The following is a 26,570-nucleotide window of genomic DNA, read 5'->3' on the forward strand; positions in this document are numbered from 1 at the left end:
TCAAAGTTGACATGTACAAATAAAACACATTAACTCATCCTGTCCCCCACCCCCAAAATGTTCCTTGTCCTATGTTTCTCGTCTCAGGATTTAATGTGCCTCCTCATGTGTTAATAATTCAAATCTTAAACTTGGAGTTATTTAACCCTTCTAATTCTCCACATTCAATGAATCATCAAATTTAAGTAATTTTATCTTCTAATGTCCCCTGATTCCAATTATTTCCATATGTAATGCCCTGTCATCCCATTTTGCCTCCTCTACATCACAGCACATTAACTAGTTTCCCTGTATCCACTCTTGTCTCCGCTATTTATTTCTAATTGAAGCAGTTAAAATAATCACTCCTCTGCTTATAACATACCACTGCTCTTGAAATGGCACATAAGGTTGTCCATAATCAGACCCCATCTACCTCTTTGGCCTTCCCTATCAGTCTTTAAGATTCAGGGTAGTTGTCTATGCTGATGTTTCACATCATCATCTGTCTTTACATATTGTTCCCTACACCTGTCATACTTTTCTTCTGCCCATTAGTCTGGCAAAAGTCTACTTATGTCAAAAGTTGTTGCATAACTCACCTAACTCCAAAATTAAATTCTTTTGCTGTAATATCTCATGCCTCTTAGGGAGGAAAACTTTTTGTCTACCCTCTTAGATTCAGTGTTTGCAGGTCCCAGAGTTAAAGTGACAAAACAGATTAGCAAAAGACAGACTTAACCACCTACATAATAGAGTTCACAGAAAAAGGTGATTCAGGGAGGCAGAATTTCGGCTTATCTACCATCTTAAAAGGGGAAGAGAAGGGGAAAACAGCACTTATGGAAAAAACAAATGACTTTTAGTAAAAATAAATGACACCTTAAAACAGATGCCAGATATGATAGCTTTGTGACAATGTCTATTCAAGCGTGTTGCCAGCTTCTAGCATCCAGGGATAAGAGTCAATCTTCCCTGGTTTCCCTCCCAGGGAGGAGATTGATTTGAATTCTTCCCTGTGGTTCTGCATTTAGACAGGTAGATTTCAGAAACTCAAATGTCTTTGCTCAAAATAATTTTTAGGTCACAGTGGTGTATCGTAGACCCCTTCCTGACATACAACATTTCCCTTTCTTAATTCACTGCACAAAGATAGCCTTTGTCTTCCCCTTAAGACTGTAGGCAAATGAAAGTTAATGCCATATTTGCTTTGTTCAGTGAGTATTCCCAGCACTTTTACATTAGTTAACGGTAACATGAGCTGGATATCTCCTGGTGAACATCCAAGCCTGTGTGGCCCAATTACTTGATTATTCAAGAACAGCTTGCACAAAACATTCAAATGTTCTGGTTAATCAACAGTTTATGGTTTCAAATGAACATATGAATCTTCAAAGTAGTTTATTTACATTGCCTAAGAGCTCTGCACTGAATTTGGCTAGACACGCCCATCTTACACTATTGGATAAACGTAGTAAATAGTGACAATACTTTCAAGGAGGTTAAGGGTATTTTAAATTACATGTTTGAAAGATTGTCAGGCTGTTTTCAAGACTTAAGAAGAACTCATTTTTTACAGACATTTAGAAGATGGCGAATTGATCCACGGGTTCTTTCGTTTCAATCAACGTTTACTACCCTAGGACCTAAGTGCAAGAAAACTGCGGATTTTACCAGGAGTAAGAAAGTAAAAACCAAAAGCCATTGGTTCACTTGCTGGGCCTAGGGAAAGAAAATCTACGGGCCTTTGGCTGGCTGTTGCTCCAGAGGTACAAGGGTAAACAACTCAGGGGGATCAGACAAAACCCGACCCGCGCCACCGTCCAGATCCCCGAGGTCGTCACGCCGTGACGTCACCAGAAACCGCTGCTTGCGATGCTAAATGGCCCGCCCTCTTGCGCTGCGCTACGGAAGCAAAACGGAAGTGGGCGCACAGTGCCTTCCGGAACCGGACGCCATTTCCAGTGGTTGCTGGTTCTGACGGGTTGTAGTCCGTCAGGACAATGAGTTATGACTACCATCAGAACTGGGGCCGTGATGGGGGGCCCCGCAGCTCCGGTGGGGGCTATGGAGGGGGGTCGGCAGGGGGTCATGGAGGGAACCGAGGCTCCGGAGGAGGCGGCGGCGGCGGAGGGGGTGGTCGAGGCGGCAGGGGCCGGCATCCCGGGCACCTGAAAGGCCGCGAAATCGGCATGTGGTACGCGAAAAAACAGGGACAGAAGAACAAGGAAGCGGAGAGGCAAGAGGTAATCTCGGATTCTATAGTGGAGGAGATGAGGCAGCACAGGATTTCTTCTCTCTCCCGCTGCCCCCTTTTTCCTGGTTTTGTTTCTTAAGTGATGCACGTGTTTTGTGAAATGCAAATGAGGCGCAAATATGTCGTGTGGGTGCTCCCTGTAGCGGGTGTACTGCTTTACATTAGCCATGCGCATCTGACGAAAAACAGGCAGGATTTATGCAGGCTGAATATATACTTTGCTTAGAGGACTTGAGAACTGTGACAAAGCAAATGTTAAGTTCACGTTCCAACCGAAATTAACTTTATTAATTGTCGTTGTCGTATCCTCTGGGCATCCTTTCAGTTAGAATAATTGTCACCTTAAGGTCTTTGCCTGGTGAAGAAGCAAATAGCGACCTTTCTACATTTGAGATAGGTTTGCGCGGAACAAAAGCAGGCAGACACTATTTTGGCTGTGGATCGTTCAGAAAAATAGTCCAGCTTTTATTATCAGTGTTAAAATTATCCGCAAACCTAGGTTTTTTTTTTGTTGTTGTTGTTTGTTTTTTGTGTTGGGGTGGAGAAATTTCTATTGATTAGCAGATTCTCTTTGAAAAGGAAAATGAAAGGAATCTCCAGAGACGATTTGGCTTACTCTCCTCTCTTCAGGTGATTGTCAGGTTGATTTGTATATTGAAGATCTGCAGTAAAGGAAACAAAGTTCTCGGAGTGACTAATAAATAAAATTCTAATAAAAATAATTTTTATCATTAAGTAGGAACTTAGTATATGCCTTTGGTGACTTCTTTTTTAAAAGCACCTTATAAAATGTATTATAGAGTGTAATTAGATCATCATTTAGGCTACTTTTTTTTTAGACAGAATCTCACTCTGTCGCCCAGGCTGGAGTGCAGTGGCGCTATCTCAGCTCACTGCAACCTCGACTCCCAAGTTCAAGCGATTCTCCTGCCTCAGCCTCCTGAGTAGCTGGGATTACAGGCGTCCGCCACCCCTTCAGCTCATTTTTGTGTTTTCAGTAGAGAGGGGTTTCACCATGTTGGCCAGGTTGGTCTCTAACTCCTGACCTCAGGTGATCCACCCGCCTTGGCCTCCCAAAGTGCTGAGATTACAGACATCAGCCACCGCGCCCGGCCTAGACTACTATTTTAAAACCATTCCATTTCTTTTTATTTCTTTAACCATGTCATGTTCATTCAGGTGTTTTCCGGGGCCTTATCCGTTTATCTTCATAACTTAAACTTCTTTAATAAACAAATCCACTTCTTTTACAGCCCCAAATTAACTTTTTCGTTGGGCAGACTGGCTTTTGAAAATCAGGATAGAGACGTCTAAGTAACTTTACAACTTTTGTTTATTAAGGCTCTGTTTCAAACAAGGTTTTATGCATTTGCTCCAGGGACTTGAAGAAATGTATTCAAGGAGCTTACAGTCTAGCTGGGAAAATAATACCTAAACAGATGAAAAGTTAAATAAGTCAGGAAAAAATGTTCATTATTGTTTCCACATGAAGGGTATAGCCAGTTGTGCAGTGGATGTTATGAATGGAACTTTTGATTTCTACTTGCGTTCCCATCCTCCTTTTAGTGGTGACATGACCATTTATTCACTTGCCAAGGCCAAATGAGATTTATCTTTGCTTCTTCCCCTTCATTTCAGCAAATCTCTGCCTTCTTAATATATCCCAATCTAACTGTTCTTACCTTCTAACTAGTCATCTAGCTTCCATTCCTGCTCTGCATTGTCTGTGCTTTGCAGAGCCGCCTATGGTGATATTTTAAAAGGAAAAATTGGATCATTTCATTCCCTAATTCACAACTTGAATTTGGAAGTCAGGCCACTTCTGTCTCAGTTTAATACATTTCAGTTGCATCTTGACATGTTTTCTGGAAATCTTGGTAATATGGCTTCAACATAACAGGTTTACCACTTTGAGCATTTCTCCGAGCCCACGTCCCCAGTCTAATTATAGCTTTTGTAAACATAATTTATTTTTACTTTTTATTACAGTGTCATACTGTTCTCCTGTCTAAAATGTACCTTTCCGTCTCGTTTTAATGTGAGTATTTTTCAATGGGCTCATCCCATTTCTTCTTTGACCACCTTTAGCCTGATGTCATTGCTTCCCAGTCAGAATTTCGGTAATTTTTAAAGTCATGTCATGTGTTTTCAAAATGAATAGTTTTTTTTTTTTTTTTTTTTTGAGTCGGAGTCTCAGTGTGTCACCCAGCCTGGAGTGCAGTGGTGTGATCTCGGCTCACTGCACCCTCTGTCTCCCGAGTAGCTGGGGACAGGCGGGCACCACCACACTCGGCTAATTTTTGTATTTTTAGAAGAGACAGGGTTTTGTTATGTTGGCCAGGCTAGTCTTGAGCTCCTGACCTCAGGTAATCCACCAGCCCCGGCCTCCCAAAGTGCTGGGATTACAGGTGTGAGTCGTGTCGCCAGGCTGAAAATGAATGCATTCTAATGATGCATTCTTGAACAAATGTTCTTTCAACAAGTATTTATTGAGGACATTATTTTTGTGATGGTATCTTAAGCACTGTATTAATATAGGCTCTACAGAGATTGTGGTTTATTTGGAGCGATAAATATAATACAATATTAAGGTATTAGAGAATATGGGCTATCAGCTAACTCAGGTCAAGGTATTTTAGAAGATTTTTCAGGGACGGTAACCCTTAATCTGAAACTTGAAATATAGTAAAGTGAATGTACGTGTGTGTGTTTGAGGTTTGGGGTTTGGAAAAGATTCCAGGCAAAGGCAGTAGCATGTGCAACAACACCGAGATCAAGGAAGCACATATTCAGTTCAAGAAACTATAAAAGATAAGAACATGGATGTGGAGAGTAGTGAGATGAGGTTAGGGCAGTCAATTTCAAACTTGGCTGCTTTGCACAAAAAGGAATATATTTGAATTTACAACCCAGTACACACATATGTATAACTAGATGAAAAGTTCTGTAAAATAATATTTAATTACCTGCACATTGCTTTGAAGTTTTTTTGTTTTTGAACTTCTCTGTTCTCTTTTAATGCTGTTCATGATCCTTTAATATAATTTCAGAAACAGCAATTTGAAAATCTCTGGGCTAGAAAAATAAGCACGGCCTTGAGATACATTGAGTCTTTCTGAGGACTGTAGCAAGCCGGTAAAACATTTTAAACAAAGAATGAAATGACTGGATTTTAAATGTTTAAATTCACTCTGGTAGCAGTATAAGGAATTGATTGAAGAGGGGCAATCCTGGTTCAGGGAGACCAGTTAAGTAGCCCTTGCAGTAACTAAGGTGAGAAATGACAGCTTGAATTAGCACGTTGGCAGTGGATATGGAGGGAAGTGGACAGATTGAAGTGATTTAGGAGGTAGACTCAAAATGATTTTGTGATGTATTTTATCTGAAGGGATAAGTACAGTGTTAATGATGACTCTTTTATGCCTGTCTGTAAGGATCAGGCTTGTTGGAGGAAGGTGATTGGCTCGGCTATGGACACTATGAGTTTGATATTGTTATAGGGCATACAAATGAGGATTTGCAGGAGGGAGAGGGCTGTGTAGATCTGATGCCTAGAAAAATCTAGACTGGAGGTAAGTATTTGACAGTTAATGGGCTCATGGGTGGTAGTTGGAGTGTGGGAGTGAATAGTCAGAAACGGAATGGGCCCAGCCTGAATTCTATAGACCATTGCTTCTCAGACTTGAATGTGCATAGGAATCACTTGACATCTTGTTAAAATGTAGGACACTAGTGGGATCAGTGATTCGACTTTTGTTACAGTCTCCCAGGTGATGCCATTGTTGCTGGTCTGTAGATCACTCAGGCTGTCAAATACAGAAAATGAAAATTTAAGGGACAGGCTGAGGAAAAGAAGGTTACAAAAGAATCTAGGAAGGATCAGCCAGAGAAGAGAAAAATAAGATGTGTGTTGTTTTGAAATCTAAGAGTAGTGTTTAAAGGAGAGAAGGGTGTATCAACAAGAGGAAGTAATTGATAGTGGCAAGCATGCACAAATGACGTAAGAGCTGAGAATGTCTATTGGATTTATCAACAAGGTCGTTGATGATCTTAATGGGAGCCCTTTCTGTGGCATTGTAGAAGTAAAAGCCAGACTGCAATAGGGTGGCAAGTGAAACAGAGATTAAGAAGTGGAACTTTTTCCAACAGTTTTGCTGTGAAGAGGAGGAAGAAAAATAGGGCAGTAGCTGATAGGGGTAAGGGAATTCAAGAGAGGGTTTTTTGTTTTTGTTGTTTCTAAGGTGAAGAGATTTGACCATGTTCATGCCCTGATGGGAAGCACCCGGGGAAGAGGAAATCAAAGTGGGCCAAATTATGCTGCAGTAATAACCGACCCCCAAATCTTAATGGTTTACAACAAGCAAGGTTTGATTTTCTACCACATTACTAAAAGAGGCAAACTAGAATATCGATTGACTGCCTAATGTCTACTGGAGAGGTTAGAAATTTAGGAAAGCAAGGTAAATTTCAATGAATGAGGTGGCCCTGAGGACATGAAAGGAATTGGACTGCAGAGCTCAGGTTGAGGGGTTAGCCTTTAAAATGCACTTCTTTTTTAACGGGAAAGAAAAAAGGATAAATTCTGATACAGGTGGGTTTAGGTTTGGTGATAACCAACTGAGGACCTTTTCTTCTTGGGGCTTTTGTTTTGTGAAAAACTGTGTGTGAATGCTGAGGGCAAACAGAAAGGTGCTGCTGGCCTGTTACAGAGAATGGGGAGACAGTTTGAAGTAGTTGCACATGATTAGAAAGCTGATAAAATAAATTTGGTGGACATCATTTAGGGTCTCTTGCAAGGAACTGAAAACTAGAAGCAGGATATTTGAGAATGTCCAAGAAAGCAGGAAATAATCAAAATTCTATGACAAAAGAAAATAGTCATGAAACAAAATGTGTTTCTGAGATTCTTCAGGCAAGGAGTGAAATTAAGTGAAGTGTGGTAGAACTAGAAGAAGGTTGTTGAGTGGGAGAGAGGTATCCTACAAAAAGGCAAGATCCAAGTTTGGAATTAAGGTATATTCTCTGCTATCTGCAGCGTCCAGAAACTCATTGTGGGGAGAACATCGTTAAAAATACGAATCTTTTTATTTAGAGTGTAAATTATGTTTTCAAGAGCTAATCATACATGTTCATTGTAAAAGATAGATTCAGCTGTTCATTCCTGGGGCATATACCATGTGCCAGAATTATATCTGGCAGAGGCACTGCAAAAAGTATAGGATATGGAGAGTGAATAACCTCTTTTTAAATTAATAGTAATAAAAACAAGATCCTGCTACACAACGGACTTTTTTGATTTAATACTTTGGTCATCTTTCCTGTTTGTATACTTGCAGAAAGATCTACTCACTCTTAACCATTGGGTGTACTACAATTCAACTAATTCCTTATTGATTAGCAGATGCTTACTTGGTACATATGCATTGTGTAAGGTATCTTACAGACTACCAACTGATGTTGACTTTTTAATTAAAACTAATTTTGTTGTGATAGTTTGGACTGAAAGATTGTGTAGATCTGTTTATTTTCTGTAGACTGTTACGTTATCCAGTAATTCACCTTTCCCAAGGCGTGTGAAATCTCATAAAATTAGAATAATCTTTTGTGCTGTTATGGGCAGGAGGTGGGCAATGTGTTGTGAAATGTCAATCTAGGAAAGTGTTTACTAAACAAAATACAGAGTAATGAGTTAACATGGAAAAGTGAGAACTGTAGGAATAGCAGATACAGGTTATGTTCTAACTAAACAGATACATCAAGAAACTTTAAGAGGACTTTTGTAGACACATTTTATATCCTGACAACTGAAATTAGCCACTTGTTTTCACTTCAAAAAAGGAGGTAGCCTATAGTTCATTGGCTTTACTTCCTCAGGTTTGTTTTATCACTAATTTCTTATTTTTATCACATTAGGTTATCCTCCTACTCATGTAAACTTATTTGAGCTTTCACAAAGCATGTAATACTGATTAGAATTAGAATGTCTCATAAAACCCTGTCTCTTGTCTTAAACATGCTTATGTCTTGTTCTCCTGGGACACATACTCCCCCACCCACCCCAGGTTTCCAAACTTTATGTTAAACTTTGTTATGACCAGCTATTTTGGTGTTTGTTTAATTGGGATAGAATACAGTGAAGAGAAGAGTTGCACTGTACAGAGTAAGGAAAGTATTTTGTGAAATTACTTATTCGTGTATGTGTGTACTGAGTCATTAGTTTTACTGCAGATTGCTATGAAAAAAATAGAAAACAATTGAAATCTGTTGCTCTAGATTTTAGAGTATTTTGCACATTTGCCATCTGCTTTCATCAGTCTCCTTACCTTAGCTCCTGCTTCTCTTCTCCCCAAAAATCATAACCAAACCTCAAAAACTAAAAACACCTTGAAGAACATTCCCAACTGCCTAGTTGTTGGATACAGTAGTAATTTTTTCAGTTCTCTGCCTTAGTTACGTCAATTTTATACTTCTGATTTCTTTTTTTAACACCTTTCTTCACTTCATAGGGGTGGTTTGTCACTGTGTGCTCCTAGTCTTTTGCTTGTTCTCTTGATTATTCCTCTGACTTATTTTCTTGCCTTGGCCCCCTGAATGCCGGACTTGGTCAACCATCTGTTCTCATCTTTGGAGGTGGTGTTATTTGTAAATTAAAAGAACTCCTGTGTCTGTGTGATTTCAACTTTGCAGAACACTCCAAAATTTCTATCATAACTCTAAAAACAAAACCTTTCAGAGATCCATTTCCATATATTCATCTGGCTAATCATTATTACAAGTTGGGAACTTTCATCATTGTTCTTAATTGCCTAAAATCCAAACTTAGCATCCTATTTTGACCTCCATCACCTCTACATGTACACAAAAATGTACAGTAACACAGAGCAGCCTCCTCCTAATGATTCATCTTACTGCTGTTCTCTCACGATCCACCCTTGAATTTGAAAACAGTTGTCTTTGATTCTTTCTTCCTTTTTGTCTGTCCCCAACTTCCACCAAATAGTCATTAAGTCCTTTGGTTTCTTTCTTTCGATTTTTGACTGTTTTCTTTTCATTTATACTTTTACCTTCCTCCTCCTTTGGTTCTTTAACCTAACACACTCTAATTTTCACCACTCCTCGTGTGTTTCCTTTTGCCTGTGGATTTATATGCACATTAGAACCTAACGTTTGTAGACCCGTAGATTTTGAAGAATCTGTTTTTCAACTTACTATGTCTAAATATAAAAGTCTCCAAAGAATTGGGTTTTGGAAATTTTTTTTTTTTTTTTTTTTTACCTTGGACATTTCTTAAATGTGTAAAGTTTCTGAAAATTTTCATAGTTCACCAAGGACCTTTATCTTTGTCCAATTTGTTGTGTTTTATTCTCATTCTTTGAAGCAACTGCGTCATTTGCCACATTGGATCACCTAATGAGCATTGATCAATTTTATTTACTCCTGAGCTCAGCCTTACTTACCAATTTATTCTTCTGTTTAGTGTTAAGAACTTTCAAATGTTCATTGCAACCAAACTATTTCCACTTTTCAACTTTTTTCTTAAACCATTTGAGTTGTAATAACTTCAAAATTTTAAGATAAGGAGAAATTCATAATAATTAGTATGTGAGGGTTGGGAGTAAGAGAACCAGGGTTGTAGGAAGAGGCATAAATGAGCTTTCTTTGCCAGTCATAATAGGGCTAATTTTATAAATGCTTGTTGGAAAAGGTCTAGAAGGATATGTACCAAAATTTTAACATTAATTAATTAGGTCTAGGAAGGGGGATTGGGCCAGAGGACAAGTGTGAATAACTTTCTTTTATATGTATTTGTTGAACGTATATTACTTAGCCTTTATTTTCTTTAGTATCAAATAATTTTTGCATATGCTTTCTTATGTTGACAAGATGCTTTTTTCTTGGCACAAACTAGAGAGCTGTAGTACACATGGATGAACGACGAGAAGAACAAATTGTGCAGCTACTGAATTCTGTTCAAGCGAAGAATGATAAAGAGTCGGAAGCACAGATATCCTGGTTTGCTCCTGAGGATCATGGGTATGACAAGAAGTATTTTTTTAAAGAATAGGCAAAGAGTAACACTTTAATAATAAAAATAACATCTTTATTTTCTTCAATAAGTGAAGTTTAACCTTGATGTACTTTTTTTTTCTTATGTAGATCAAACAGATTTAGAAATGACTTTTAAAAATTTAGATGGCATGTTTCCACAGAAAAGCTAAATGGTATGAATAATAGTGTGTCTGGATATGAGATGTATTAAGTTGTTATTTATTCTTCTCCCTACCTGTCCTCTTTGTATTTATGAAATTATTCTATCTGGGAGATCTGCAAGAAGTGAAATTGCTCCTGTTTTAGAAAGGTTACAAGAACTGTATCATTTAGAGGAAAAATTTGTACAAGTATTTCATGGACTGTGTATTGTAGCATCCTATTTATAGCTCAGAAAGGGTGGCAAGAAAAAAGATGTTGTGACATGAAACAAGTTCAAGAAAACCAGAAAAAGAGAAACACTGTAACTAACCGCAGTGAAGGAATGACTATTGTGTGGATTTTTTATTTTTAACTACCACAAGGAATAACTTAATCTGGCAATATCTATTTAAAGGAAGGAAAAATTTGAATTTGTTATAAGAATCTTAAGTATATTTTCATAATTACTGTACTAAGAGAAAAGCTTTGGATTTGGATGACTGTGAAATATTTCAACAGCGTATTGTTTTGTTTTGTTTTGTTCCAGGGTTCGAGTGGCTCTTCATCTCACCTTTCTTATTTTCTTATTTTGTCAAAACAGATACGGTACTGAAGTTTGTACTAAGAACACACCATGCTCAGAGAAGAAACTTGACATCCAGGAAAAGAAGTTGATAAACCAAGAAAAAAAAATGTTTAGAATCAGGAACAAATCATATATTGACCAAGATTCTGAGTATCTCTTGCAAGAAAATGAACCAGATGGAACTTTAGACCAAAAATTATTGGAAGATTTACAAAAGAAAAAAAATGACCTCCGGTATATTGAAATGCAGGTAGTAGAAAGATGTCAAAAAATATTTTGTCATTTTTTTCTTATACTTTCTAAAAATGTGTATATGGTTAGAGGTAGCTGCATGGCATAGATCAGTGAGATCCTCAACAAGACATCCTCTGTGGGAATTACTTTATTTTCGAATGGTAGAGAAAAGCAGTGGGAATGGAAGTTACACATAACCTACAGTATCCTGTCTCATCCACAGAAGCTTATGTGGTGAGGAGAAGAAATGTTTGAGAAATGCTGGTGCAAATGGAAAAAAAATACTTACTCTTCAGCTTTTCTAGGCCAGTTTAGTGAGGTGCCATGTACAGTAAAGGCAATTAAAATTGTAAAGCTTGTTCCAGGTTACTTAACTCTTTTTTTGTAGATGATAAAATTAAATATTTCAGAAGTTATGTGATATGCTATGTTCACTAACATTTTAAATACAGGACTATCACAAGACCTGAGAGTCTCCTGAATTCTGATACTTTCTTTCTACGCTAGGCAAGATATTTTAAGGTCCCTTTCAGTTAAAACATAAAATTGTATGATTTGTGGGTGTTCTAGAGGTGTAATAAAGTGGTCACGTGTATGTGTGTATTTTTTTTTTTTCTTTTTTTTTTCTTTTTTTATTATATTTTAAGTTCTAGGGTACATGTGTATAACGTGCAGGTTTGTTACATATGTAAACTTATGCCATGTTGGTGTGCTGCACCCATCAACTCGTCAGCACCCATCAATTCATCATTTATATAATGTATAACTCCCCAATGCACTCCCTCCCTCCTCCCCCCTCCCCATAATAGGCCCCAGTGCGTGATGTTCCCCTTCCCGAGTCCAAGTGATCTCATTGTTCAGTTCCCACCTATGAGTGAGAACATGCGATGTTTGGTTTTCTCTTCTTGTGATAGTTTGCTAAGAATGATGGTTTCCAGCTGCATCCATGTCCCTACAAAGGACGCAAACTCATCCTTTTTTATGGCTGCATAGTATTCCATGGTGTATATGTGCCACATTTTCTTAATCCAGTCTGTCACAGATGGACATTTGGGTTGATTCCAAGTCTTTGCTATTGTGAATAGTGCCGCAATAAACATACGTGTGCATGTGTCTTTGTAGTAGAATAATTTATAATCCTTTGGGTATATACCCAGTAGTGGGATGGCTGGGTCATGTGGTACATCTAGTTCTAGATCCTTGAGGAATTGCCATACTGTTTTCCATAATGGTTGAACTAGTTTACAATCCCACCAACAGTGTAAAACTGTTCCTATTTCTCCACATCCTCTCCAACACCTGTTGCTTCCTGACTTCTTAATGATTGCCATTCTAACTGGTGTGAGATGGTATCTCATTGTGGTTTTGATTTGCATCTCTCTGATGGCGAGTGATGATGAGCATTTTTTCATGTGTCTGTTGGCTGTATGAATATCTTCTTTTGAGAAATGTCTGTTCATATCCTTTCCCCACTTTTTGATGGGGTTGTTTGTTTTTTTCTTGTATATTTGTTTGAGTTCTTTGTAGATTCTGGATATTAGCCCTTTGTCAGATGAGTAGGTTGCAAAAATTTTCTCCCATTCTGTAGGTTGCCTGTTCACTCTGATGGTAGTTTCTTTTGCTGTGCAAAAGCTCTTTAGTTTAATTAGATCCCATTTGTCAATTTTTGCTTTTGCTGCCGTTGCTTTTGGTGTTTTAGACATGAAATCCTTGCCCATGCCTATGTCCTGAATGGTACTACCTAGATTTTCTTCTAGGGTTTTTATGGTATTAGGTCTAACATTTAAGTCTCTAATCCATCTTGAATTAATCTTCGTATAAGGGGTAAGGAAAGGATCCAGTTTCAGCTTTCTACTTATGGCTAGCCAGTTGTCCCAGCACCATTTATTAAATAGGGAATCCTTTCCCCATTTCTTGTTTCTCTCAGGTTTGTCAAAGATCAGATGGCTGAAGATGTGCGGTATTATTTCTGAGGACTCTGTTCTGTTCCATTGGTCTATATCTCTGTTTTGGTACCAGTACCATGCTGTTTTGGTTACTGTAGCCTTGTAGTATAGTTTGAAGTCAGGTAGCGTGACGCCTCCAGCTTTGTCCTTTTGACTTAGGATTGTCTTGGCAATGCGGGCTCTTTTTTGGTTCCATATGAACTTTAAAGCAGTTTTTTCCAATTCTGTGAAGAAACTCATTGGTAGCTTGATGGGGATGGCATTGAATCTATAAATAACCTTGGGGAGTATGGCCATTTTCACGATATTGATTCTTCCTATCCATGAGCATGGTATGTTCTTCCATTTGTTTGTGTCCTCTTTTATTTCACTGAGCAGTGGTTTGTAGTTCTCCTTGAAGAGGTCCTTTACATCCCTTGTAAGTTGGATTCCTAGGTATTTTATTCTCTTTGAAGCAATTGTGAATGGAAGTTCATTCATGATTTGGCTCTCTGCTTGTCTGTTACTGGTGTATAAGAATGCTTGTGATTTTTGCACATTAATTTTGTATCCTGAGACTTTGCTGAAGTTGCTTATCAGCTTAAGGAGATTTTGGGCTGAGACGATGGGGTTTTCTAAATATACAATCATGTCATCTGCAAACAGGGACAATTTGACTTCTTCTTTTCCTAACTGGATACCCTTGATTTCTTTCTCTTGCCTGATTGCCCTAGCCAGAACTTCCAACACTATGTTGAATAGGAGTGGTGAGAGAGGGCATCCCTGTCTTGTGCCAGTTTTCAAAGGGGATTTTTCCAGTTTTTGCCCATTCAGTATGATATTAGCTGTGGGTTTGTCATAAATAGCTCTTATTATTTTGAGGTACGTTCCATCAATACCGAATTTATTGAACGTTTTTAGCATGAAGGGCTGTTGAATTTTGTCAAAAGCCTTTTCTGCATCTATTGAGACAATCATGTGGTTCTTGTCTTTGGTTCTGTTTATATGCTGGATTACGTTTATTGATTTGCGAATGTTGAACCAGCCTTGCATCCCAGGGATGAAGCCCACTTGATCATGGTGGATAAGCTTTTTGATGTGCTGCTGAATCCGGTTTGCCAGTATTTTATTGAGAATTTTTGCATCGATGTTCATCAGGGATATTGGTCTAAAATTCTCTTTTTTTGTTGTGTCTCTGCCAGGCTTTGGTATCAGGATGATGTTGGCTTCATAAAATGAGTTAGGGAGGATTCCCTCTTTTTCTATTGATTGGAATAGTTTCAGAAGGAATGGTACCAGCTCCTCCTTGTACCTCTGGTAGAATTCAGCTGTGAATCCATCTGGTCCTGGACTTTTTTTGGTGGGTAGGCTATTAATTGTTGCCTCAATTTCAGAGCCTGCTATTGGTCTATTCAGGGATTCAACTTCTTCCTGGTTTAGCCTTGGGAGAGTGTAAGTGTCCAGGAAATTATCCATTTCTTCTAGATTTTCTAGTTGATTTGCGTAGAGGCGTTTATAGTATTCTCTGATGGTTGTTTGTATTTCTGTGGGGTCAGTGGTGATATCCCCTTTATCATTTTTTATTGCATCTATTTGATTCCTCTCTTCTTCTTTATTAGCCTTGCTAACGGTCTGTCAATTTTGTTGATCTTTTCAAAAAACCAACTCCTGGATTCATTGATTTTTTGGAGGGTTTTTTGTGTCTCTATCTCCTTCAGTTCTGCTCTGATCTTAGTTATTTCTTGCCTTCTGCTAGCTTTTGAATGTGTTTGCTCTTGCCTCTCTAGTTCTTTTAATTGTGATGTTAGAGTGTCAATTTTAGATCTTTCCTGCTTTCTCTTGTGGGCATTTAGTGCTATAAATTTCCCTCTACACACTGCTTTAAATGTGTCCCAGAGATCCTGGTATGTTGTATCTTTGTTCTCATTGGTTTCAAAGAACATCTTTATTTCCGCTTTCATTTCGTTATGTACCCAGTAGTCATTCAGGAGCAGGTTGTTCAGTTTCCATGTAGTTGAGCGGTTTTGATTGAGTTTCTTAGTCCTGAGTTCTAGTTTGATTGCACTGTGGTCTGAGAGACAGTTTGTTATAATTTCTGTTCTTTTACATTTGCTGAGGAGTGCTTTACTTCCAATTATGTGGTCAATTTTGGAATAAGTGCGATGTGGTGCTGAGAAGAATGTATATTCTGTTGATTTGGGGTGGAGAGTTCTATAGATGTCTATTAGGTCCGCTTGGTGCAGAGATGAGTTCAATTCCTGGATATCCTTGTTAACTTTCTGTCTCGTTGATCTGTCTAATGTTGACAGCGGAGTGTTGAAGTCTCCCATTATTATTGTATGGGAGTCTAAGTCCCTTTGTAAGTCTCTAAGGACTTGCTTTATGAATCTGGGTGCTCCTGTATTGGGTGCATATATATTTAGGAGAGTTAGCTCTTCCTGTTGAATTGATCCCTTTACCATTATGTAATGGCCTTCTTTGTCTCTTTTGATCTTTGATGGTTTAAAGTCTGTTTTATCAGAGACAAGGATTGCAACCCCTGCTTTTTTTTGTTCTCCATTTGCTTGGTAGATCTTCCTCCATCCCTTTATTTTGAGCCTATGTATGTCTCTGCATGTGAGATGGGTCTCCTGAATACAGCAGACTGATGGGTCTTGACTCTTTATCCAGTTTGCCAGTCTGTGTCTTTTAATTGGAGCATTTAGTCCATTAACATTTAAGGTGAATATTGTTATGTGTGAACTTGATCCTGCCATTATGATATTAACTGGTTATTTTGCTCGTTAGTTGATGCAGTTTCTTCCTAGCCTCGATGGTCTTTACATTTTGGCATGTTTTTGCAATGGCTGGTACTGGTTGTTCCTTTCCATGTTTAGGGCTTCCTTCAGGGTCTCTTGTAAGGCAGGCCTGGTGGTGACAAAATCTCTAAGCATTTGCTTATCTGTAAAGGATTTTATTTCTCCTTCACTGATGAAACTTAGTTTGGCTGGATATGAAATTCTGGGTTGAAAATTCTTTTCTTTAAGAACGTTGAATATTGGCCCCCACTCTCTTCTGGCTTGTAGAGTTTCTGCCGAGAGATCTGCTGTTAGTCTGATGGGCTTCCCTTTGTGGGTAACCCGACCTTTCTCTCTGGCTGCCCTTAAGATTTTTTCCTTCATTTCAACTTTGGTGAATCTGGCAATTATGTGTCTTGGAGTTGCTCTTCTGGAGGAGTATCTTTGTGGCGTTCTCTGTATTTCCTGAATTTGAATGTTGGCCTGCCCTACTAGGTTGGGGAAGTTCTCCTGGATGATATCCTGAAGAGTGTTTTCCAACTTGGTTCCATTTCCCCCCTCACTTTCAGGCACCCCAATCAGACGTAGATTTGGTCTTTTTACGTAATCCCATACTTCTTGCAGGCTTTGTTCATTTCTTTTTCTTCTTTTTTCTTTTGGTTTCTCTTCTCGCTTCATTTCATTCATTTGATCTTCAATCGCTGATACTCTTTCTTCCAGTTGATCGAGTCGGTTACTGAAGCTTGTGCATTTGTCACGTATTTCTCGTGTCATGGTTTTCATCTCTGTCATTTCGTTTATGATCTTCTCTGCATTAATTAGTCTAGCTGTCAATTCTTCCACTCTTTTTTCAAGATTTTTAGTTTCTTTGCGCTGGGTACGTAATTCCTGCTCTAGCTCTGAGAAGTTTGATGGACTGAAGCCTTCTTCTCTCCTCTCGTCAAAGTCATTCTCTGACCAGCTTTGATCCGTTGCTGGCGATGGGCTGCGCTCCTTTGCAGGGGGAGATGCGCTCTTATTTTTTGAATTTCCAGCTTTTCTGCCCTGCTTCTTCCCCATCTTTGTGGTTTTATCTGTCTCTGGTCTTTGATGATGATGACGTACTGATGGGGTTTTGGTATAGGTGTCCTTCCTGTTTGATAGTTTTCCTTCTGACAGTCAGAAGGACTGTCTGTTGGTCTGTTGGAGATTGCTTGAGGTCCACTGCAGACCCTGTTTGCCTGGGTATCAGCAGCAGAGGTTGCCGAAGATAGAATATTGCTGAACAGCGAGTGTACCTGTCTGATTCTTCCTTTGGAAGTTTCCTCTCAGGTTTGTACTCCACCCTGTGAGGTGTGGGGTGTCAGACTGCCCCTAGTGGGGGATGTCTCCCAGCTAGGCTACTCAGGGGTCAGGGACCCACCTGAGCAGGCAGTCTGTCCGTTCTCAGATCTCAACCTCCGGGTTGGGAGATCCACAGCTCTCCCCAAAGCTGTCAGACAGAGTCGTTCGCGTCTGCACCGGCCCTCGCTGTTTCCCCTGTTGGTCTTCAGCTGTGTGCTGTCCCCAGAGGTGGAGTCTACAGAGACAGGCAGGCTTCCTTGAGCTGCTGTGAGCTCCACCCAATTCGAGCTTCCCAGAGGCTTTGTTTACCTACTTAAGCCTCAGCAATGGCGGGCGCCCCTCCCCCAGCCTCGCTGCTGCCTTGCGGATAGATCGCCGCAGACTGCTGTGTTAGCAGTGAGGGAGGCTCCGTGGGCGTGGGACCCTCCCGGCCAGGTGTGGGGTATATTCTCCTGGTTTGCCTCTTTGCTTAAAGCGCCGTATTGGGGTGGGAGTTACCCGATTTTCCAGGTGTTGTGTGTCTCAGTTCCCCTGGCTAGGAAAACGGATTCCCTTCCCCCTTGCACTTCCAGGTGAGGCGATGCCTTGCCCTGCTTCAGCTCTCACTGGTCAGGCTGCAGCAGCTGACCAGCACCGATTGTCTGGCACTCCCCAGTGAGATGACCCCAGTACCTCAGTTGCAAATGCAGAAATCACCGGTCTTCTGTGTCGCTCGCGCTGGGAGTTGGAGACTGGAGCTGTTCCTATTCGGCCATCTTCGTATGTGTGTATTTTTTAAAAAGAAATTACCAAGGGAACTCTGAGGGCCATATCTTTAATATGTAAATGCACACTGCTGTTTTTGATAAAGAAAGGATATAGCACCTCCTATAGGAAAGAAAGGATCCCTCAGCTAACTGACGACAGCTGAATTTCCTTATTAGGAAAGAATGATCCACTGACTGTTACTGATGAAAGTTAGATTTCCTTATTAGAATAGATAAGCTGAGGTTGTCCAGGGCCCAATTGTGTAGCTCTTTGATGCCTGTTGGGTAAAACTGTGATTTGAAAATGTAGGAAATTTCAGGATGAATTAATTCAGAATCTTCTAGTTGAGAAGAGCTGCTTGAACAGCCTTAAGAACAAGGAGAATTAGTGTCTTTCTCTTTGCTATATATGGTAGACAGAACTCATATACTAAAGATGGGTGATTGATCTAGTTCAGAGAAAGAAAAAAATGTGTAAAACATTTGAAAAGTTGATGGTCTTCGTATTTCTCATGTGTTGTCATAAATGCTTCATGTATACTGCATTATTTAAGCTTCTCAACAACCTTGAATAAGAGACTACATGTCTGTTGTAGATGAGGAAAAAGATTTGGGTTAAGTGACCTACCTAAGGTTGCATAGCTCATAACAGAATCAGATCTAAAATTCAGCTGTGTTTAAGAACTCAACTTTTTAATCATTTTTAGCCATGTGCAATATTTTTTCTTGATGTTCTTTAATAAACATTAATTTTCTGCTTCCTGGATACCAGTTATTGTGCTATATATGTGTGTGTGTATGTGTATATATATTTGAGACAGAGTCTCAGTCTGTGACCCAGGCTAGAGTGCAGTGGTGCCATCATGGCTCACTGCAACCTCGACCTCCTGGGCTCAAGTGATCCTCCCACCTTAGCCTCCTGAGTAGCTGGGACTACAGGAATGTGCCAGTACGCCTGGTTAATTTTTGTAATTTTTGTGGAGATAGGGTTTTGCTTTGTTGCCCAGGCTGGTCTTGAACTCGTGGGCTTGAGCGATCCTCCCACCTCAACCTCCCCAAATTCTGGAATTATGGGTGTGAGTCACCACGCCAGCCAGTTGTGCTTATTACGCTTTTTTAAGAGGAATAAGATATTTCCTGTCCTCAGAGAGCTTACAGTTGAACTATCTCACATCTTGGTGATGGTCAAAAGTTAGCACATAGAAACTTTGGCTGCCTTGGGAAAGAATATTGGATTATACCTCTCTTTTCAGTGGCATTTACATGTATAAATCATATATGGTTAATGCCAGTTTGCAATGCAGTGGGATAGCTTGTGTATAAGTATATGTTAAGATGGTAAATTTGACTACCTGGGGTGTTAATACTTATGTCATTAAAAATAGTTTTTAGATAATTTAAAAATTATTACAAGATAAGTTATTATAAGGTAAGGTAAGTGTGGTAGCTTTTGTTATTTTAAAATCGCTAGAATTCATTTCATTCATCACAGTGATTGTTATTTTTATGGTGCTGATAAGAATTACCTGACCATGACAAACATGGCAATAATATAATACTAGATTACCAAAGACAATTCTAATTTTATTAATTATATATATATATATATTTAATTATTTCCTTTTTTTTTTTTTTTTTTTTTGAGATGGAGTCTTGCTCTGTCACCCAGGCTGCAGTGCAATGGCACGATCTCGGCTCACTGCAACCTCCACCTGCCAGGTTCAAGTAATTCTCCTGCCTCACCGTCCCAAGTAGCTGGGACTACAGGTGTGCGCCACCATGCCTGGCTAATTTTGTGTAGTTTTAGTAGAGACAGGGTTTCACCATGCTGGCCAGGCTGGTCTCAGACTCCTGACCTCATGATCTGCCTGCCTCGGCCTACGAAAGTGCTGGGATTACAGGCGTCAGCCACCACACCTGGTCAGTTTTTTCCGTTTTAATGAAGGGTGTTTGTTAAAGCTGACTTTATTTTTATGCCACTGAAGATTCTTTTTTTACATTATATGTACTTAGTTGAATGTAAACTACAGTACTGCTTCTTAAGTGTTTTTATGTAATATGGGTTCCATAAAAGTTTTCAGAATTAGGAAGAAATTGTCACATAAATACAGAATAGTCATTCCTTTTGTTGTATTCTAATTGTAATTTAACACATTGGAAATCTATTGAGTAGCTTATATGTGTCAGAAACTGGTATTTGCTTTTTATATAAAGGTTTTTCATTTAGACGTTGTGGCAACCCTGTGAGATAAAATCTTTTAGACGTTCACACTTTAAGTATGACTTAACTGAGATCACAGCTCTAAAATGGCAGTACCAGATTTTCTGACTGTGCAGATATTACTTTTCTCTTACACTCAAAGGCAAGTATCCTGAAATAATTTCTGAATCTGCTCCAGTGCCTAATGTGTTAGTAAATAGTGGATTGTTGGGTGAGAAAAGATAATACAGAAATCAAATCTAAGATGAATATATAAAACATATTGAAAAATAGTGAAAGTAATTTAGCAATCGTTAGAATGCTGTTAGGACACATCCGATTTCATTTTAGTGCCACTGACTTTAAAGCATTGTCTCCATTTTGCTTGGAATGGAGTTCTGGTTTTGAATGTTTCAGATATAAAAGGAATTGGTAAATTATTCTTTATAATTTTTTTACACAAGCCGTAAGATAATAATACTTTTGGATTCTAGAGAATTTACCCTATGATGTATCCTAATTACCATGATTATAATTTAATTACATGTCTTTTGTGAAAATTTAAAACTTTTTTTAAATTTCAGCATTTCAGAGAAAAGCTGCCTTCATATGGAATGCAAAAGGTAAAGTGTTTTTTTCCACTATTTAATTTGATTTGCAAATTAAATACACAATTTTTTTTTTAAAAGAGCTCTGTATCAAGAAAAAATGTAAATTAATGAACTTTATTCTACAGTATAGTATTGGAAGTTAATTTTATTCTTTTGAATTAAGGACAGAAAGAAATAAAAGGACATAAACAATTTTCCTGATGTTTTCACCTGTTTTTGTTCATAATTGAAATCTTTGAAATTTAAAAAGTAAAATTTCCTCTTATAAGTTACTTTGGATAAATACCTTGCACTTAAGTCAAGACCAGACACTTCAGTTAAGATTAATGTACAAATTAATGTATTAATTAAAATCAAGGTGCGAAATAATGTACTACTAAAAATACAGTTCTTTAATTTATTACACTGTATCTTAAAATATGATTACCCTATATAGAATAATGTGGTCTCTCATCCTTCTCTGTTTTCCCAGTCTTATTTTATTTTACTTTATTTTTTGCTTTTCATAGCACTTATTACCACCTGACATTTGTGTGTCTTCCCTTCCTAGGCCAGTGTAAGTTCTTGAGCATAGGATTTGTTTTGTTCACTCTGTGTCTCTTGACTCAGAACAGTGCCTGGCATTTTAAAGACATCCAGTAAACAAATACCTATTGAACGGATGAATCACATTTCACTTCTCGGTATTTACCAGCTATAATTTCAGTGTTCAAACTTAAAACTTTTTTCTGATATATATACATCTATATATATGTATAATGTGTTAGAATAAGTGGGGATTTTTTTTTTTTTTTTTTGAAAGGGTGTCTTGCTCTGTCACCAGGTTGGAGTGCAGTGGCATGATCTCGGCTTACTGCAACCTCTGACTCCTGGGTTCAAACGATTCTCCTACCTCAGCTTCCTGAGTAGCTGGGGTTACAGGCGCCCACCACCATGTCCAGCTAATTTTTGTAGTTTTAGTAGAGATGGGGTTTCACCATGTTGGCCAGGATGGTCTCGATCTCCTGACCTCGAGATCTGCCTGCCACCACTTCCCAAAGTGCTGGGATTATAGGCATGAGCCATCATGCCTGGCCTAAGTGGGGAATTTTTAAAAGGTAGATTTTCAAATTAAATTGTTTTGTACATGAAAATAACCCCTAACCTCCCTTTGAGATAGTAAGATGACTTTGTTTATATAGTGAATATTATTATTAAAAATATTAATACATATAATTTTGTAGAAGAACATCTTCCCCAAATATGAGGTTTTCTAGATAGCTTTGGTTTAGATATTTAATGACTTTATTTTAATTATTTGAAAGGAAGTCATTTTAAACTACAGTATTTTCTTCCTTGTTCCTAAAATGGCATACAAAACTTGTTCTGCAGACAAAGCCATATTTATTAATTATGATATAAATTTGTAATATCAGTAGTTGTTTAGGCTGGGAGTTTGCTTCTGTAGTCAGTAGCCCCACATATCAACATTATTTTAATTCTGCGTGGAACTTATAAGCTATCTCTTCTTGTTTATGTCAGTATGTTTTTCTTTAGCAGTGCTTTGGCTTTGTTCTTTATAGTTTGGTGCACTTATCTCTTGCAGATTGGTAGATCCAGATATCCAAACTGCCAGTATTGGATGTGACAAAATTTAGAAAGCATTAATATATTTTTTTAAAAATGATTATCTTCAGTTTGGTCGAATTTTGATTAATATCTTTTTTCAGACTTAGTCAACATGTGATATTTTTTATTTTTCTTTTTGAAATAGGAATTGGTAAATTTAATTGATAAACATCAGGTAACAGTAATAAGTGGTGAAACTGGTTGTGGCAAAACCACTCAAGTTACTCAGTTCATTTTGGATAACTACATTGAAAGAGGAAAAGGATCTGCTTGCAGGATCGTTTGTACTCAGCCAAGAAGAATTAGTGCCATTTCAGTAAGTAATCTCGTAACTTATTACAAATGTCTTTTTTAAAGTAATCTTGCTAGAACCTACTGATTCTGAAGGTATAGAGTGATTCTTAATTCGGCTTAGGATTTTTGACTGTGAAAGCAAATATTTGCTTAACATGTTTAATAATAAAGGCCAAAAAATTGAGTAACTGCTGTCTTAACAGATAATAGATATTTATGAATTCAAGATAAACTTTATATCCAGGCAAATTTCAGTGTGTATTCACAAGAATGAAATAGATAAAATGTTTACAGAATTGATTACAAGCTTCAAGTAATCTCCATCATTTGATTCTTTACATTTTACTACTTGGTTTATTTAATTTTTTTTTTTTTTACTTCTGTCATTTTTTCAGTGTAAGTATACTGAATGGTGGTGAAAGTGGGAAATCTTTTAAGTTGTATTTCTATAATCAGTGATTTATTTAATTATTTTTGGAGACAGGGTCTTACTTTGTGACCTAAGGTGGAATGCAGTGGTGATAACACGGCCTCAGTGCAGCCTCAACCTCTAGAGTTCAAGTGATCCTCCTGCCTCAGCCCCCCAAGTAGGTGGTACTATAGGCATGTGCCACCATACCTGGCTAATATTTGTTTTTTTTATAGAGGTGGGGTTTTGCCGTGTTGCCCATGCTGGTCTTGAATACTGGGCTCAAATGATCTGCCCACTTAAGCCTCCCAAAGTGCTGGGATTACAAGCATAAGCCACTGTGCCCAGTCACAGTCATTTTTGAATGCAGCTACTCAGTAAGAGGAAATTTATCATGAGGAAAAATAAGGTATTGTTTCTGGTTTGTCAAGTCCAAAATTTTGGGAAGGCATACATAAGTAACACTTATAAATAACTTATTTCAGGTTGACTATATGAAATCCAGAATGCTCCCAAATCCAGAACTGTTTGAGTACCAACATGGAAATGCTCACTAGAGCATTTCACATTTTGGATTTTCAGATTTGGGATGCTTAACAAGGGCAAGTATAATGAAAATATTCCAAAATCCGAAACCGGAAACACTTCTGGTCCTGATCATTTTGGCTAAGGAATATTCAACCTGTACATTGATTTTGTTGTTATTGTTTTTAGTTAGATGACCTAGTTAAATATGTGAGTTATATATTTTTTAAAGGTGTTTGGGGTTTCTTGTCATATTTCAGTATGCATAGTGAATTTATTTATGCTGTATAATTTTGTGTATAAATTATAAAGGTTTGTGTTTGTCTTTGGTTTTATGACAGTGCCGTTTATCACATGTCTAAGTCATTTAATATAGAATCTGTGGTTAAAAACATTACCAATTATGACAGTATTTCTCAGAAAATACAGTATATGTTTTAAGCTTTGGTTTCTAAGAAGTACTATAAAGAAAGAGCAGTAGACTTCACTGCTTTTTAAAAAAAAAAATTGTGTAAATTTATGGGATACAAGTGCAATTTTGTTATATGCATAGATTGTGTAGTGGTTAAGTGAGGGCTTCTAGGGTATCCATCACCCACATCATATACATTGTACCCATTAACTAATTTCTCATCATCTGTCCCCCTCCTACCTTCTCTTCTGAATCTCCATCGTTTGTCATTCCATACTTTATGTCAACATATACCTGGTTTTTAGCACCCACTTATGTGAGATATGATATTTGTCTTTCTATGTCTATTTCGACATGATTTCACTCTTACAGCTAAATAGTATTATTCCATTCTTTATCCAGTCATCCATTGATGGGCACTTAGATTGATTCCCTATCTTGACTATTGTGAATGGTACTGTGATAAACATGCAAGGCAGGGGTTTTTTGTTTGCTTGGTTGGTTGGTTGGTTTTTTTTGATGCATTGATTTCTTTTCCTTTGGATAGAAACCCAGTAGTGGGATTGCTGGATCAATGATAGCGCTATTCTTAGTTCTTTGAGAAATCTCCATACTGTTATCTATAGAGGCTGTACTAATTTACATTCCCACTAACAGTTTGTAAGAGTTCTCTTTCATCCATGTCCTGGCCAAGATCTATTATTTTTTGACTCTTTCATAGTAGCCATTTTGACCAGAGTAAGATGATTTCTCATTGTGGTTTTAATTTGCATTTCTCTGATGATGATGTTGTACATTTTTCATATACTTTTTGGCCATTTGTGTATCTTCTTTTGAAAAATGTCTGTTCTTGTCTTTTGCCCTCCTTCTAATGGGATGATTTGTCTTTTGTTGTTGTTTGAGTTTCTTGTGTATACTAGATGTTTGTCTACTGCTGAATGAATAGTTTGTACATATTTTCTTCCCTTCTGGAGATTATTTGTTTACTCTGTTGATTATTTCTTTTGTTGTGTAGAAATTTCTTAGATGATTCCCATTTGTCTATTTTTATTTTTGTTGTCTGTGCTTTCGAGGTCTTAGTCATAAATTATTGGCCTAGACCAATGTCTAAAAGAGTTTTTCCCTAGGTTTTCTTCTAGTAGTTTTAGTTTCAGGTGGTCTTCACCCTTTTATGGGGACGATATTCCAGGAAATTGCATAAAATTACGGAATGGTGAAAAATAAACCACTTTTGTTATAACACAGTTTTGTAGCTAGACTTAAATATTTTCACTAATATATAGCCGTTATCGTATATGCAGATAGTAGAAGAAATGCTAAGTAGGTAACTTTTTTCTTCTTTTTTCACCATCTGTTGGAATTTAATCTATAGACAGGTTAATGTGGTCTGTCAGGGTGTACTAGGTATACTTTGGAAAGTTTTACTTCCAAAATATTATTTCTTAGAAATTATGCCATTTTCTATTTCTGATCCCTTATTATCACTGTTCTGTCATGAAATAATTGTCAGTTACTTTTAGTTATACAAATCAGTATTAGATTATAACATTTCATCTTTCCAAAGCTTATTTTTGGCAATCGTAACTTTCAAAGCATGACCAAGAACTAGAAATTCAACACCAGACCCTACCACAAACAAAAACACAAGGGAAGAGTATCAATATGTAATTACTTTCAAATTACACATAATTTCTACAAGTTTAGATCTTGATTTGCAGCTCTTGGAAAAGACCAAAAATGTATAAATTAATGAGAGGATGCTATAGAAAGGCGCTTTGAAACTAGTGATGAGAGAACTTGGCCTTAAAAGATTTTATAAGAGGAAATGAAAAATAAGCATAAACAGCTCTTAAGAGAGGCACACACTGTTTTAGATACCTCAGATTTTAATATCTGTTTTTTTTTTTTTTAACTCATTTAGAAATCTGAAGAGCAATTTTTCAACAGTCCGAGATTTTCGTGGATATTCAGGATATTTGTTCTAAAAGAAATTATATTCTCTTTATATTTTATTTGAATTAAAGGTTGCGGAAAGAGTGGCTGCAGAAAGGGCAGAATCTTGTGGCAATGGTAATAGTACTGGATATCAAATTCGTCTCCAGAGGTAAGAAATGTTCACTTCTTATACACAAGCAGATGTTGTGAAACTTTGAAGCTGGAGATTCAAAAGAAAGGATATTTTCCCCATTTTTATGATGGTTATTACTATTACAATTATCATTTAAAGTAATTGCATCATAGATGGCTTGCTGCCACAAATTTATCTTTTAACCCAAATTGGACTTCGATTGCCTTTTTAAAATGGTGCTTTTGTATTTGGAATGATTAGAAAAATAAACATTTTTCCTGGACGTAGATTAGCAGACCATTACTCTCTCTGAAAAGATTGTGTTCTACACCTTTCAGTACCACCTCCATACACTTCTGACTGACTTTTTAAATTGATTTTGGTATCTTAACCCCCTATCCAACTCCACTGTGCAGTACATATTTG

General features: G+C 37.7%; 1 protein-coding gene across 2 annotated transcripts in view; it reads left to right on the forward strand.

Moving 5' to 3' along the window:
• Window positions 1–1,901: 1,901 nt before the first annotated feature.
• The window catches only part of DHX36 (DEAH-box helicase 36), a 58,045-nt gene continuing 33,376 nt past the window's right edge, over window positions 1,902–26,570 (forward strand). The window contains exons 1-6 of one of the 2 annotated variants that reach the window (XM_010370617.2): window positions 1,902–2,225; window positions 10,146–10,270; window positions 11,028–11,262; window positions 20,802–20,840; window positions 22,582–22,752; window positions 26,101–26,180. In XM_010370617.2, the coding sequence (XP_010368919.1) occupies window positions 1,983–2,225; window positions 10,146–10,270; window positions 11,028–11,262; window positions 20,802–20,840; window positions 22,582–22,752; window positions 26,101–26,180 (893 nt within the window). In that variant the 5' untranslated portion in view covers window positions 1,902–1,982. The remainder of the gene's footprint in view (window positions 2,226–10,145; window positions 10,271–11,027; window positions 11,263–20,801; window positions 20,841–22,581; window positions 22,753–26,100; window positions 26,181–26,570) is intronic. The other variant, XM_030928528.1, reaches the window with a different exon arrangement.

Source organism: Rhinopithecus roxellana, chromosome 1, assembly GCF_007565055.1.
Source record: "Rhinopithecus roxellana isolate Shanxi Qingling chromosome 1, ASM756505v1, whole genome shotgun sequence".
Taxonomy (NCBI): domain Eukaryota; kingdom Metazoa; phylum Chordata; class Mammalia; order Primates; family Cercopithecidae; genus Rhinopithecus; species Rhinopithecus roxellana.